Source organism: Candoia aspera, chromosome 7, assembly GCF_035149785.1.
Source record: "Candoia aspera isolate rCanAsp1 chromosome 7, rCanAsp1.hap2, whole genome shotgun sequence".
NCBI lineage: Eukaryota > Metazoa > Chordata > Lepidosauria > Squamata > Boidae > Candoia > Candoia aspera.
In genome coordinates, this window is record NC_086159.1 from 66,803,375 (window position 1) to 66,819,449 (window position 16,075).

At 39.0% G+C, this 16,075-nt stretch overlaps 1 protein-coding gene across 1 annotated transcript; it reads right to left on the minus strand.

Moving 5' to 3' along the window:
• Positions 1 to 3,047: 3,047 nt before the first annotated feature.
• On the minus strand, positions 3,048 to 14,140 carry GTSE1 (G2 and S-phase expressed 1). The gene is made up of 11 exons (XM_063307956.1): positions 13,916 to 14,140; positions 11,011 to 11,068; positions 10,312 to 10,927; positions 9,098 to 9,268; positions 8,540 to 8,681; positions 6,917 to 7,252; positions 6,673 to 6,745; positions 5,245 to 5,490; positions 4,528 to 4,708; positions 3,824 to 3,952; positions 3,048 to 3,449 (listed from the first exon to the last, which is right to left on the minus strand). Exons 1-11 carry the CDS (start codon positions 13,971 to 13,973, stop codon positions 3,372 to 3,374), a joined length of 2,088 nt encoding a protein of 695 aa, XP_063164026.1. The 5' UTR covers positions 13,974 to 14,140; the 3' UTR covers positions 3,048 to 3,371.
• Positions 14,141 to 16,075: the final 1,935 nt, after the last annotated feature.

The following is a 16,075-nucleotide window of genomic DNA, read 5'->3' on the forward strand; positions in this document are numbered from 1 at the left end:
TACCTGTAGTTTTTTTTAGTTATTTGTAACTGTTTGTTTTTAATTGTGTGAGCTGCCCAGAGTCAAGTATGTGAGATGGGCGGCTATATAAACTGAGTAAATAAAATAAGTAGTTCAGCGCCAACCACTCATCTACGAAACAGGACATACATACATGTGGAGTTTCCATTGTTTCTGATGAGAAAGCGTCAGGCTTATAAAACTGCACATTTTCACTCTAGATATCACCTTTTTAATTGTTGTCTAGAAAAAACGCATTTAGTTCTATAACTGATCACTTCAACCTATTTTACTATAGGTAATTTTAATTTCATAAATACACATAACAAAATCTAGAATTGTACAGGTAGACCTTGCTTACTGACTGCCTTATTCAGCGACCATTCGAAGTTAGTGCTGAAAAAATAATTTTATGACCAATGCCCACATTTACAACCTTCGCAGCATCCCTCAGTCACATGGTCACCATTACAGTCAGTATGTGTTGTCCTGCGCCTGACCTGTGTTTTTTTCTTTTTTTCCCCCTTGCATAGTGGGGAGATTAGAGACGGAAGGAATTACAAGGGAGTAAGCAGGCACACAATAGGGAATACACATTGAAAGGAAGGCATTAGTGCCAGGGCTGAGAGCCACAAGTGCACTACAGAAACAGGTGGTATATTCCCCATTGTGTGCCTGCTTACTGCTTTGTAATCCCTTCTCCATCTCTCTGCTCTGCAAGGGGAAGGAGGGAGAAAAAAATGGGTCAGGCATGGGAGAGATGGCCTACAGAAATTGCTTTTTTCTCTTCCCTCCCCCCCGAGCAAGAGATGGTTTAAACAATAATTGTATTATTTTACATTATTCTCTCTGATGATGAAAACAAAATGTGCAATTCCTGTTTATATGTTACAGGACAAAACTTCACCTACATCTGAGCTGTTGCGGTAAGAGAAAGGAATGTGGTAATGGTTTTGCTTTTTGCAACTACTTATTCTTCATGCTGTAAGGAATTCCATGAAGCAAATCATTTGGCTAACATGAGTTGCCTTGACAAGCCACTTGGAATAGCATGAAAGGTTTGGGTGTAACACCCAGCGGCTTTATAAATGTTGCCGCTAACTGCAATTTTTAATGAGACAGAGAGGTGAATATTAAAGAACTCATCCATGATGCAAGGTAATTTGGAACAGTGTATTCTGTATTGAGTTCAAATTAGCTACCCTAATGAAATTTTGGAGAACTCATTCTTTTTTGCACATTTGGTGGTTCAGTGTAAAGGAACAGTAAGACTATAGAAATATAGATATAGATACAGTGTAATTGAAATTATTCAACCCCCATTGCAAATCAGGTTGATTGTCAAAATGTACAGACTTTCAGCTGTTTGCAATGAGCAAATCAAACAAAAGCAATTGAAATAGCTCAACAAAACGAATACTTCAAGTGATGTCCCCAAATTCAACTTAAAATGCAACTTATAATGAGTTCTTCAGTCTCAAAATTATTCAACCCCTTCATGGCAAGCATCTTCAGTACTTAGTAGAGCACCCTTTTGCTCTTATGACCTGCTGCAAAAGAGATGCATAACCAGACACCAGCTTCTGGCAGTGTTCCTGAGGAATCTTAGCCCATTCCTCATGAGCAACGGCTTCCAATTCAGTAATATTCTTGGGTTTGTGTGCTGCAACTACCTTCTTCGAATCCCACCAGAGATTTTCTATGTGGTTCAAGTCAGGTGACTGTGATAGCCACTGTAGAATCTTCCAGGACTACTTCTGCATCCAAGCCTTAGTGGAATTTGAGGTATGCTTGGGATCATTGTCCTGTTGGAAGGTCCAGTGACGCCCAAGCTTCAGCTTCCTTACAGACGGCATGACGCTTTCTCCTAGGATTTCCTGATACTTCAATGAATCCATCTTGCTGTCCACACGCTGCAGGTTTCCAGTGCCAGAGGATGCAAAGCAGCCCCAGAGCATGACCGAGCCACCACCATGCTTAACTGTAGGCAGAGTGTTCTTTTCGGCCTATGCTTCATTCTTCCTCCAGACACCGCTGCTCCATTGGGCCGAAAAGTTCCAGTTTTGTTTCATCACTTCACAGAGCAGAATCCCAAAACCTCTGAAGCTTATTTATATGATTTTGAGCATATTGGAGCCAACTTTTGTGCTTTTGGGTCAGTAGTGGTGTACATCTTGGAGTTCTGGCATGGGAACCTTCTGTGTTTAGTACGCGCCTCACTGTGCTCACTGAAACCTCAGTGCCTGTTGCCACCAAGTCTTGCTGCAGGTCTTTTGCAGTCACTCGAGGGTTTCTCTCCACCTGCCTTCTCAGAAATCTGGTTGCAGCCATTGACAGCTTCCTTTTTCTGCCCTGTCCAGGTAGTGTAACCACTGTTCCTTGAACTTTGAACTTGCGAACTGTGCTTCCAACAATGTCTCTAGGAACATTCGGTGCCTTCGCTCTTTTTATATCCTGTTCCTTGTTTGTGAAGGGCGATGATCTCTTCTCTTACCTTTTTGGGCCATTCTTTTGACTTAGCCATACTGTATGTCTAACGTGCAGTCAAATATGACACTCAACAATCTCCTAGCCACTTCAGGAATTTAATGTGTTCTAGCTCAAGCACACCTGGTGCACCTAATGAAGCCCTTGATTAGTTGCATCAGGTGTGCTTGAGACAACACCTGTTTTGCATACTGTATGTGTGCTGTTGTGACGGATTCTATTCAGGGGGTTGAATAATTCTGAGACTGGAGAAGTCATTATAAGTTGCATTTTCAACTGAATTTGGGGACACCACTTGAAGCATTCATTGTGTTCAGCTATTTCAATTGCTTTTGTTTGATTTGTTCATCGCAAACAGCTGAAAGTCTGTACATTTTAACAATCAACCTGATTTGCAATGGAGGCTGAATAATTTCGATTATAACTATATATATCTAGCCAGCCATAAACAGAAGTTCTGCATTTAATACTCTGCCATTCTTACAGAATAGAGTGACTGAATTGTGATTGCCTTCACAGAGACTCTGAATATTGTGCAATAATTATGAAAGTGCATAATCAATATTTAAAATGCATAACTTTATTTCAACTTACAATATTTGACATATTTCTACTATTTACTTTGCACAATTTTCAAACAAATATGCAGCATGTTTTATCAGGAAAGACATTTGCTACAACCAACATTCCTTGAAATATAGAAAAACCATCATGTAAGCTATATTCTTCATTTTCCCTAGCAGCAATATATCAACTTTTCAAGCTCAAAATTTAAATTTCATGCAATTTCAAGTCTTTTTTTTCCAGTATTTACTGACCAGTGAAACCTATTAGTTGCTAAATTCCAGAATGTTTTCTAGTTTGAAAACCATTTTTTTAAAAAATTAGAATTTCAGAAGAGGTGAATTCTCTTTATTTTCTTCAGGACTTAGTTTCATCAAAGGAGAGCTCAGATCTATTAGCTAGAAGTAGAAAAGACACTATTAAAATGTGGACTAAACACAACCTTTATATTCTTGGGAATATAAGGAACCCCATTTGCTAGCAAATCTGCAGTGGCAGTGCAGTTTTGATTCCACCCAATCACAGGCAATTCAAAAGTAATTTTGCAATTGCCTATTAATGCCAGGTCTTGGCAGAATTTTGATGTTAAGTTTTTAAAACTACATGCAGTATATTTAGCGTCAGATATTGCACAGAGCTTCAAAGATTCAGTTGAGTGCTGCTAACTACAAAAAAGTTTAAAGTTAAACCTTTTGTTAACTAATTTTTTTGTATCAACCCACTTAGATGCAAACAGTATTAAGAGGAAGATAAAAATGGAGAATAGCCTTACCTGCCCTGCAAGTTTCAATGGAGGGGCTTTAATAATTTCGGGAGTGTTAAAAAGATCGATGAGAGGTTTGTTTTCACATTCCTGGATGGCAACTGGTGTTTTATCTGTTTCAAATTCTATCAACAAGCTCTAGAAAAAGTGTTTTAAAATGTTGCTTATTCCAATAGGATACTCTAAAATATAGAATATTGGATTACAGAACATCTGCCTCTCAAAATACCTAAATTTTTGAGATTCTCAGTTGTTACTGCTGCTCCAAACAACCTTTGATTTCAGTGCTTGTGTTATCTAATTCAAAATTTCTCCTTAGTGAGTCATCCATGTAAACAGAAGTTTCCCACACACCTTTCCTAAAAGCTGACTTAACAAGAAACTGTTTCTCAAGGTATTAATAGGAGGCACCGATGGACTCTTTAGATAACCAACGTTTAGAATAATTGTATTTAAATTCTTTTCAAAAGATATAAATCTTCTGCAAAACACATTTAAAAACAAGGCCAACAAAAATCCTGCTTTATTGAAGTACCATGACAAGCACCTACTTTAGTATCACATATTACCATAACAATGTAAGCACACTAGAGGGTGACAGCATCTTTCAAATCCTTTTGAGCACAAGTAGAATTTGCAACAGTAGTTTCTATCGAAATACGTGTTTTGCATTTTAACATGGCAGATATTTTTTAAGAGACACAGCAACTTACCTCCTTAGCTGGTATTACTTCTGCTACTTTCCCTTTTTTAGTCATGTCTTGGTCTATTTCAATAAAAGGTTTATCTGGTGAAAAATCAAGTGCAATGGCTATAGCCTGTGGCGGAGATAAGTCTCCTGTTGAAGATGAGCTTGAAGACACCCATGTATTGTTCTCATTCACACATTTAGAACTAGGTAGGAACAGCAAAAGAGCATTCTTACGTAAAATTCTCTTTTATGCAAAACATTGGTATCATTTCTTTCTACTCTCATTATATGCAAGTGTTCCTTTACCTCAATTCCACAGGGAAACAAAATTATATGAGAGATGGACTGTCCTTAAAATGTATATTAAAATAAATAAGCTGTTAAGATACTGTAAGATTTTTGTTTCAGCAGATTTAAGAAATTCTTAAAAATCATGAGTCCCGTGTTTTCACTGGGCATACAAATACAGTAAAAAGCCAGCTTATCTTCTGTCTAAGTCTGGGCTGTTTCATAATAGTTTTTTCAGAGCCAGAGAATTCCACACTGAAACCTTGTAGTTTTATTCTAGAGTAGCTAAACTTGCTGCACTCTTGACATTCAAGCCAACACTTGCATTTTCTGAAATCTGTGATGAGCCAGTTACCCAGGAAGTGAGGGCATATTAATAAGCGGTGACTACAGGAATGAGAAAAAGGGCAGAAAACTCCACAGTACTGCGCTTGAGCAAATCTAGATTTACCTAATTCCTGGATTCTTTTTAGAAGACACACTGGAGACACGACGAAGAGCTAAAAGATTAGGAGAAGTCATTGTTCTGGGCACTGTTTTGGGAGTGAGTGTTGGAATTCCTGAGGTACGTCGACCAACAGGGGTAGGCAATGTAGAATGCCTTATGTTCGGAGTCCGTAAGGTAGGCTTCACAGTAGAACAGGATTTTAGTACAGTTCCTTCTAATGGTTTGACAGGTGGGGAAACTGCAATATTGCTAGAGAGATTAAGGAAACACAAGAAATTTAGAAACTTAAAATTACAACTATTAAGTAGCTTATTCAGATTATGTTCCAGTTATTCTAATATAAGGAGGATAAGTTTGGTCTAGTGGTTAAGGCAACGGGCAAGAAACCAGGAGTCCGTGAGTTCTAGTCCCACCTTAGGCATGAAAGCCGGCTGGGTGACCTTGGGCCAGTCGCTCGCTCTCAGCCCAACTCAGCTCACAGGGTGGTGGTTGTGGGGAAAATAGGATGAAGAAGGAGTAATAGGTATGTTCCCCGCCTTGTGTTATTTATAAAAATAAGGCATGACAGAAAATTAAAATAATATATCATTTACTGTAGTTCCAAAAGATGTACAGGTAGTCCTCACTTATACCAATAGTAATTGGGACCAGGAACTCCGTTGCTAAGCAACACGGCAATAAGGTACGATGTCACATGATTATGCCAACTTAAAATGGCAGTTCTGGCAGTCTCAGTTGCTGTCATTAGATGAACCCCACGCAGTCACAGCATCCTGTGGTCACGTGATTGCCATTTGCAACCTCCTGCTGGCTTCCCCATTGACTTTTCTTGTGGGAAGCTGGCAGTGAAGGTCAGAAATGGCGATTACATGACTGGGATGCCGTGACGACATAATTGTGAGCCAGTTGCTAAGCGCCCAAATCGTAATCACATGACCGTGGGGATGCTGTGATGGTTGCAACTATGAGGAGCTGTGGTAGGTACCCCTCATTCATCACCGTTGTAAGTTTGAACAGTTGCTGAACAAGTGGTCATTCAGTGATGACTATCTGTACTTTACAGTGTTGCAATCAGATATGCCCCAAACCATAGATAAAGCTTAATAATTATTTAGTGTAATGTTTGAACTGGCAAACCTGGCTGGGTTTAATTCCACAAACACTAACTGTGCTGTAGCTTGCTAATTGCTCAGCCTTATTACCAACTTCAGCTCAATGTTTCTGAACATACAACTATGAGCACAGAATTTATCTAAGTATATTGATATTACAACACTGCACGACAGCTTGATAGAGGCTTTACTACTTTTCACAGGAAAGTAAGTATTTTGTATTCTCTCGATCAAGACCCCAAACACAGTTTCCAATCACCTATGTTACAGACCAGTTCAAGAGAAGACTAACAGTACCTATCATCATATAAAATTTTACCTTCCAATGTTGCTACAAGATAGTACAGGATTTGATTGCAATACTCTGGTGGCTTCATTTTCTGAAAATGCATCTAAGGAGAAAATACAGTTTAAGTGGTTATATTAATTCTTCCAGGCACACAAATATTCAACTGCTTAATTCAATCCTTTTTGGCCAACATGTACAACAGCACATGTTAAGTATAGAATCAACACTCTCCAGAAGTTAGCATAATTTAATGCATTAAGATCAGTTTCCTTACCTCTCTTTAAGTTTGGAGGTGCTGTTTTAGAGTTAAATTTAGGACTTGAACTTGCATTGCCCAGTGTGTTTTTCGGTAATAATGTCTGAAGACTAGGATATGAACCTCCTTTCTGCAACTTACTGCTTGCAGTCTCAGATGTCAGGGTAGCTTTATATTTGGGTATATTCACAGGATTTCCTTTAACACCACATTTGGGTGTGGGTTGCTTTCCAGATGCATCAGAGTGGGCAGCATTCACTGAAAATCCTTTCATAGGTTTAACTATGGAAATCTTGCTTGTTCCAGAACAGTGCCTGGAGATGTCTGCAGGAGCTTTTGTAACACTTGGTTTCACTAGGAAATAAGGCAACACAGATTGCGTTATCATTATTGTCGTCAAAGCTTTTAAAAATGTAACAAAAGCAGACATCAGTCCCTGCTGCAATAACCTTATTTCTCTGGATAGCAATAGGCATCCATATAGGTGTGAAATGACAAAAGCAATGTTGTGTACTCCTGATGCAAACTGTACCTTTAGATATTTGTCATGATGCTGCATGCATGGATGAAAGGAAAAATAGACTGTGTAGCATCCCACATGTCCTGGGACAGATTTGTTTTTTTTAAAGTGATCACTCTGGTTGGACTAGAGCTACTGTAACCCCAATTCCCTTCACCCAACCCACTGGAGCAATCCAGGATACTACAGTCAAGGGTATCTGAAATCATCTAACAGAATAGAAATACTTCATTTTACATGCATCATCCAACTGGGCTACCAAGGTTATTTGTGTCCTAAAATAGGGCTGACCCTAGTTTTTCTTATTAGGAACATACAACCCATTGTTCTTATTTAATTAAATTAGAGTTTTACTACCTTACAAGACTTTATTACTATCCATGCAGCAAACCATGCAGGAATAATACAGCCTCAGATCTATATCGTTCTTGTAGATGATAGTAATTTAATCCGAACAAATCAGGTTTCCTCAATCACAATGCAGATGAAGATAGAGCAGTGATTTATTATTGTATTTTTGAGATTAATGTTCTGATAAATAAGTTCACAGTCAAGTTTCAACCTATTTAAAAGTATTCAATGTTAAATTCATATTTTTAAAGTACACTTGCTTTATGTATGTTCATTGCAGTGGTCTTTGACTAACTGCAGATTAAGTATTTATTTGCTTGCTATTTATATTAGCTGGGAAAGGTGGAAGGAAAGTGAAAAAGAGGACCATCAGCAGCAAGGCGGATGAACTCAATTACAGCAATGATGGGTAGACCATTAGAAGACCTGAAGGACCAGGGTGGGTACAGATCATCCCAGAGAAAATCTATCTATATGGTCACTAAGAGTCGACACTAACTTGATAGCAGGTAATCAATCAGTTTATATTAGTGAGCACAGGTATTGAGCAATCACTTAGATATTTGTGCTGTGGAAGCAATTACTCAACAGATGCATCACTGTCATTGCTGTTCTTTAATACATGTTGTTTTGTCTTCCATGAATAGCTGTGGCTCCTGCCTTCCCCACTCGGTGCCTAACTCTGATCACTTGAATATGTTTTCATTAAGTCACAGTTCCCCATTCTATATAAAATATGCACCAGAATCAAACCACAATTTAATAATTACCATTTCCTGTTTTAGGAGAAATTGACAGACTTGAATTCAAACTTGAATTCATGCTGGAAATGGAGGAGGAGGAGGAGGATGAAGTATTTCTTCGCATATGAATATTATTAGGAGGTTTCAGTTGCTTTGTCTTCATTCCCAGCTAGAAAGAAAATGATAAATTATTTGGCTATATGCCAAAGAAGTATAATCAGGTATAATGGTCTTACCGCTGTGCTTTGGATTTTTTCCTCATCAAATTAGAGTTATTGCATCTCCCTGCAGGTTGCTGGTTTCAGACTTTACCTGGATAATTTCAGTTGGAAGCACATGGGAAACCTGCTCATCTCTCCCACTCTGTAGCAGCATATGGATTTTCTTCTGTTTAGCAGCAAGAAATCAGGCCAAATTAGAGCTTACTACTATGTAAATTACATTTCTGCATTACTGGATTTTTTTGTCATGCTGATTCATTGCATGGGAGAAAATCAAAAGACATTCCAGTTAAAATACTGAAATGCCACGTATAGCTTACTGGCAACATCCAACTCCAATTAGTTATTAGTCAAGAGTATTCACCTTGCTGGGAGTTGGAAGAGTTTTCTTGCTTTGCATGGATGAACTGGTAGAAAATGATGATTCGCCTGCATCCGAAGCTATGCTTGATTTGTCAGAGAGCAAATCTTCAGACAACCCCATACTATTTGAAGAAATCCTGTTGGAAGGACTAGGCAATTTCCCTTGTTTGGGCTGCAAGGTTTGGATTTGAAATATTTGTAAAACAAATAGATATCAGAAAGATACAAAAATCTCATATTCTCTCCATTAAATTAAAACATTCTTGAATGGGTATGTCATCAAACTATAACCAGACCATTAGTTAAGGGAATCAAACGATCTGTTCTCAGAATGCAAATATTAAACATTCCAATATTATGAAATCCAATTCATTTATGCACTCCCTACCCTCCAGTCTATACATCTTCCTGTATGGATTACAGTTGAAAGTGCAGACTGCACTGAAAAGCATTGTGCTGAAGTAATACTGAATGCTTCACAGTGAAAGATCATGCATACATGCTTGTCGTCCCTTGATGAACATAATGGTGTGACCCTGTCTGCCCTCGGGATGAACTTGAGTGAAAAGGCATATCTTCTGCTTTGCATTGTCTCCTCTTACGAAGACAAAGCTCCTTCCTGCTGCCCTCTTTATAGTGACACGCCAGACATTATCCTCTATCATATTCAGGCACGAAAAAGGCCTGGATAAAAAATCTGAAATAGAACCTGCAACAGTTTCAAGGTCTGTTCAGGTTAGGGCAGAGCTAATTACCTTTCAGGAAATCAGGGGAGCAACTGGTAAACCATCTTCAAAAGCCTCAGGCCTCCCTCTGGCTCTCTTCCTCAGCATCTTTAGGGCTGTTCCCCCCCACCCCCAATCTCCTGGTTAAGATTCTAATTCAAATGCCACTGGCTAAATACATTTTTGCAGTAAGACCAATAAGCATTTAAGCAATAAATTACACCCTAGCCTCAAACTGTGTCTAGGAATACTAGTCACTTTTACCTAACATTCTGACCAATCACAATGATAAGAATCAGGAACATTGTTTTAGACTCATGAATTCAGGCAGTAACCTTAGAAGTCAGGAGCACAGAGCCATATGCTTTCTCAGAAACAAAAACAGAAATATTAACAAACCCATAGATTTAAATACAAACCAGAAAGTTACCATTCTAATATTACAACACAACTTAAAGCTTTGAGTATAATGTAAAAGGAAAATCTTTACCTCTCCTACTGCTAAGTAACTGTTATTTCTAAATGCAGGTGGTGTTTTTACAGTCTGAAATTCGCTTCTTTTTTTAAGGTTTGTGTCGTTCTTTGCATGGGCCGAGGGTACAGTAGGCATTTCAGGTAGTTTATCTGTTATAGCAGGACTTGATGTGTTCAGAGGCATTTGGGGAGAATGAGAGCTGTCCGTTATTGTGACAGGTTGCCCTAAACGCTTCTGAATTGAAGGCAGCAGTTGCCCACTTGGACTTTCCCATATACAGTATGTCTCTCTTCTAATGGCTGTTGGGGTTTTATCTGTCACTATTCCTTTTTCAAGGATTTTCAGTTTTGACTTTGATTCTTTCACAAATTTTTCAAAAACCTCTGTCTTTTCCTCCCCTGGATGGACAGTATTGTTTTTCTTTGTTTTGCTTCCACTTTTAAGTTGGAGAGCTAGCAGGTGAGCTTCTTTAAATATTTCCACAAATTTGCCTCCAGCAGGAGGGCTCCATGCCAGGTCATCTCTGAGTGATGGAATGTTATTTTCACTCTCTTCATGGGTTTCAAGAGACACAGCAATGCATTTTTCTTTGTGGCCCATTGATCCAATAAAAACCTCATCTTCATTTTCACTATGACAGAGACAAACAAAGTCAGATAACTGTACATTCTTCCCTCTGCTCTTAATGCACCTTGATTTTGATACTAATTTTACCTTGCGGGAGACAGTGAAAGGTCAAAATCAAATTTTTCGTCAGTCAGGAAGTGAAAATCTGAAATTACAATAGTACATCATACATTACTATTATGACTTCTGGGATTCACTTTTTTCTACAGGAGCCAAATTATCACGCAGTAAAACCTCAGTGTAATAGGCATTGGTTTAATGAACTTTCTATTTAATGAGCAGATTCTGCTTAACAGGTATTCACAGGGCTGGGACATCAGTGGTAGTGATTGAGGGGAGGTCGGGGGCAGGAAAGATTGGTAATTGTGGCATATGCTGCACTAGGAGCTGTTAAGGGGAGGAGGAGATGACACATTTAACTCTTACGGTACTTACCAGCTTTCCCTTACTAATTGTTAGACTAAGCCCTCAATTTAACAAACATTCTCCTTTACTGGATACCTCTTCTCCCATACAGTAAGTCATTGAATTGAGGATTTACCGTACAGATTTTTTCCCCCCTTTGCTAATGCACTCTATAACAATAAGTTCGCTATTTTATTTCTTTGGTGCCTTAGTCAGTGTGGACTCCTGGCAACTGCCTGGACAGGTCCTTGCAGTTTTCTTGGCAAGATTTCAGAAGTGGTTTGCCATTGCCTGCTTCCTAAGGCTGAGAGAGAGGGACTGGCCCAAGGTCACCCAGCTGGCTTTGTGCCTAAGGTGGGACTAGAACTCACAGTCTCCCGGTTTCTAGCCTGGTGCCTTAACCCTTATACCAAACTGGCTCTCCTGAAGACATAACTCCAGAAAACACAACACAAAATCTACTTCTGCCCTGTGCATAGATGTACTTTTAGACCAAGTACTGTACAAATCCAGGGAAGAATCCTTATATCCACCACCAAGGGTAACACTACTGATGGAGTGGCTTTACATTTTCCGTTCTTTATGCACTAGACTTGTAATTGCTACCTGAACAAATCACTGCAAGTAGAAGTACCTGTGGAACCCACTTCTGCTCCAAATGGCATTTGGATCAATTCCAGTATTAAACATCACTCCTCACTGGCTGAAGCTAATGAATTACTGGAAGAGTCCAAATAAGAAATTCAGTGCAAACTGTAACAAGAAATTCCTCAGTGTCATTAATTGGGACCACAATCTTTTTGGACTGCTGAGCACATCTGAAATGCCAAGAATACATTGTGAATGTTCTCATAAAATGGCTAATGGGAGTTGTCCATTCACAAAATGGCTGCCACAGGACACATAAGCAATTACAAAGCACTTATTTACCAGAACGCTATCACCTAATTCCTTACATTCTTCCCCCGTAGGATATACTCTACTAACTCTGCTTTCATCTGTTTTCTGAGCAAGTTGGTACACTTCCAAGCAAAGTACTGACTTACAGTTGCCCATCATGTGCGTTCTCTATAAAAGCTTGGTGCCCATAGGCATTCTTAGAAATACAGATTATGTAGAGGATGGCATTTTGTTTTGTCCAAGCCAGGTTCCAGTATTTTTAAATATGAAATTTAGTGGGGCAGGGACCTCACAGACATCAAGGGAAATATTACTGGAAACTTTGGGGACTCCAGAAATCAAGCTATAGCAGTTACATCTACTGTATTATGAGATTCCCCCCCATAAGCATAATTGCAACCAAGTTTCTACTAGAATTATATACTATTCACTTTTTAAAATAACAAATTTCAGCTACCAAGGAGTCATTCTCAAGAACATAGAAAAATACAAGTCACTGAGATCTTGATTCAAGATTGGTATCTGAAAACATTATTCTTTCTATAACCTGTTCAATATATAGATTAGCTTCAAAATCACTTTGTAAAATGTTTAGTAACCTTTTATTTTATGCAGTGACATACCACATAACAACAGTAATGTGCCAAAGACAGGCTATTCAATGACATTATTAAATGTAGTATGAAAATTAAAAAACAGGGAAAGCAGGGAAAGAAGAAATCTGTTCCAGCTGGATCATTTCCTCCAACTGATCTGCAAGAAGAATTCAGCTTATTTTTAAATTGTGTTTTTCTTTATAATTACTAATTGGTTTGGAAGCTGCTTTAATAGAATTTGTAATAATAAAGGACTTTGCAAGAAAGCAGGTTACTTTATCTACAGATGATTGAACTTATATCCTAAAATTTTTTTAAGGTAAGTAGTGTCATGTTTCCCATTTCAATGTTCTGTTAACATTGTAACGTTTCACATGTCAAGTCATTTTCCGTGTCTATTCGCTTCGCTCGTTCAGGGTTTTTCCATTCCTGCGCCCTCCTTTGTTTTGGAGCTTTGGAATGTATGTTTGGGTTTGCGATCCTGTTCAAGGTTACTTTCCCAGGCGTGTGTAACGGTTCCTAGCACCTGGGAGGGGGTGCGTACTGACGGGTGCTTGGGGCGGGACTGGCTTGCAGGCAAGGCTTTTAAGTTAGTATTTGGCGCGCTTTTGCTCATTCTCAGCTTTCTCTGTATTTGCATACTATTCCTTTAATAAATCAGTTATCTTTAAGCCCGAGCTTGTGAGACTGAGTATTTGGGATTAGGCAACCATTACAAGTAGTAAGTGGGTGTGTACATATAGCAAATGGATTAATTAAAACAGCATGAAAATAAACACATTTATTGATTATAAGATAAATAAGATTACCTACGCTCATTTTCATTAGTGATTTCAAACACTATACCAGGCATTTGCCTTGTGTTTTTGGCAGACTGTGATGTAAGACCATGCAGGTTGATCAAGGATGGATGGAGTGGGATCTCCTGGGCATAGGAAAAGGACAATCTGGGGAAAACTACCAAGTCATTTATCTCTCAAACTGCTTGTTACCATTAAGTGGATTCGGCTTGATTTTGGGACCTTTCCGTAACAGTCACAACAGAGTGATTAGGAAGATACTCCACGTCTTTAAATTATTTTAGGACCTACCACTGAGATGAACATCTGCTGCTTTACATTCTGAATGCAGTGTTTTTCCATCTTCCATGGTGTCACTGCAAAACAATTTCACATCTCATATGTTAGGAATTAAACTATTAAACTATCACGTTAGCCCATTGTTTTGCCAAAAAATAACTGAGCAGCAATGATAAAAATGGTCAGTTCAAAGAACTAACTGTTATAATACTGACACATCCATATAAGAAATTTCTGTCTTGCACTAGTTTAAGTATTCCAAACTTTATTATTAATGGCCAAACTGACTGAAGTTCAGTTCTTCTTTTGTCCAGTATGTACATCCATCATCCTATTAATCTCTACTGGTTAATGTAATGTGAAAGCAGATATATAGCAAAGATGATCCTGCTTATGATAGGAAGCCCAGTCCAGTAAGTATTCCTTTAGTTTCTCTGCATTTGACAGTAGATAAATTAGAGCACATTTTAAGAACTTGAAGCTTAATATAAGCAGATGAGAGCTTGTTTTTAAGATTGGAATTTTACTCCAAAGAATTTCTTTGTGCTCACTCCCACTACGAAGAACTTTTGCAGGATGCACTCATTATGATGGGAATTCTAGCCTTATATAAAACAATTTATTTTTTAAAAAAATCTGACCAGCTGCTACCATGGAAACTAGGGATTTCAAATATGGTACACCAGCGTAACAGTGGCATATATTAACATATCAGTAAACCTGCTTGGGCAACTCAGTTCATGCTACACATTTAAAAGCACTTTCAGAGAGCAACATATGGTGAAAGGTTACAGGTCACTTCCTTCTAACAATACAATCCTTCAATACTTGGACCAGCGTTCCTACTCTGATCATGATTTGGCTTCATCTGGTTTAAGATGTATCCTTGATTAGCTTTCAGATATGAAATATTTTCAAGTTAGCCTTTTTCATTGCTTCCCAGCTCTGCTTTATTAGTCTAACTGAACAACACTGGAGGATGTCTTCCTGCAATGAATTGTCTTATTTCCTAGCTGAATTCCTTTCTCTTCGTCTCGTTTCATTGAAAATTTTGGGTCTTAGCATTTGGGAGAAAATGTCAAGTCTGCTAATACACATGCACAGTTCAATTTTTTTTACAGCTGGGCTGTAAAACCATCTGGAAATCAAGCTCTCCTTTCATTTGAAGCCCTTCAGCTTCTTGGCAAGTTGGACACATAACCTTACTTGCATTTTTGAGGTGCCTCCAGTTAAGATTTATAGGATTGTCTCAAGAGCTTACTTTCAAACCAGTAAAACTTTGTTTCCTGTTATTAGACAGCTGATCCTTTAAAACAGTGTTTTTCAACCTTGGCAACTTTAAGATATGTGAACTTCAACTCCCAGAATTCCCCAGCCAGCATGGGGAATTCTAGGAGTTGAAGTCCACACATCTTAAAAGTTGCCAAGGTTAAAAAACACTGATTTAGAAGCTTTAAGCAGTACAACATGTTGACCAATGAAAAGCAGAATGAATTTTGCACGAGGTGGGGGGGGAAGCAGCCTGTTCTTATATCTGCAGTGTCTCTTGCGATTAGGTGCCTTAAAAATTTAATGAATAAATAAAACTAGGTAAGTCCCATCCCCTTTGGGGGTGTGCGTGTGCGTGCAAAGATCTCATTAAGTTTCTCCCTCTAATAAACTGCCCTCTGCCACTCTTACATTGCATCTCCCGCCCAAACACCCCCAAAGCGTACGTAAACCCGCACCGCCAGGCCGGGTACCTCTACGAGGCCCTCGTGGACCATTCACACGTGAGTTAATTGGACACTCCTCGGAGGACGTACCTGGCCCGGTTTTCCCGTCTCCAGAGCCGGGGTGAGCACGATTTAGGTACACCACCGGTTGCCGCTTGCACACAGCCTGGAAGCCGCTAAATGTAACCCCAAACCACGGGACTAGATTCGAATTCACCTCAGAAAGGGGTCAAAAGAAAACTCCAATCCCCTCCGCGATTCCATTTGAAATGGCCACTCCGCCCCCCCCCAGCCGGTTTCTTCCATCTCATTGGTTGGTTTAAACAACGCTCACAGTCTTCTAGCCAATTAGAGAAAAATCAGTGACCGCCTCACCCTATCCTGCTCTAGTGCAACGTGGAACTTGTAGTTTTTGCCATTGGCCTTCCTTCCTACCCGAGCGACGCTCAAAATTCTT

Excerpts from the sequence above, each read along its gene's own strand:
- GTSE1 (XM_063307956.1), bottom strand. The coding sequence starts at position 13,973 with ATGGAAGATGGAAAAACACTGCATTCAGAATGTAAAGCAGCAGATGTT. Across the intron at positions 9,269-10,311 it reads GTTACTTAGCAGTAGGAGAG|CCCAAACAAGGGAAATTGCC; the intron begins GTAAAGATTTTC and ends CAAACCTTGCAG. Across the intron at positions 7,253-8,539 it reads TTCTCCTAAAACAGGAAATG|TGAAACCAAGTGTTACAAAA; the intron begins GTAATTATTAAA and ends CTTATTTCCTAG.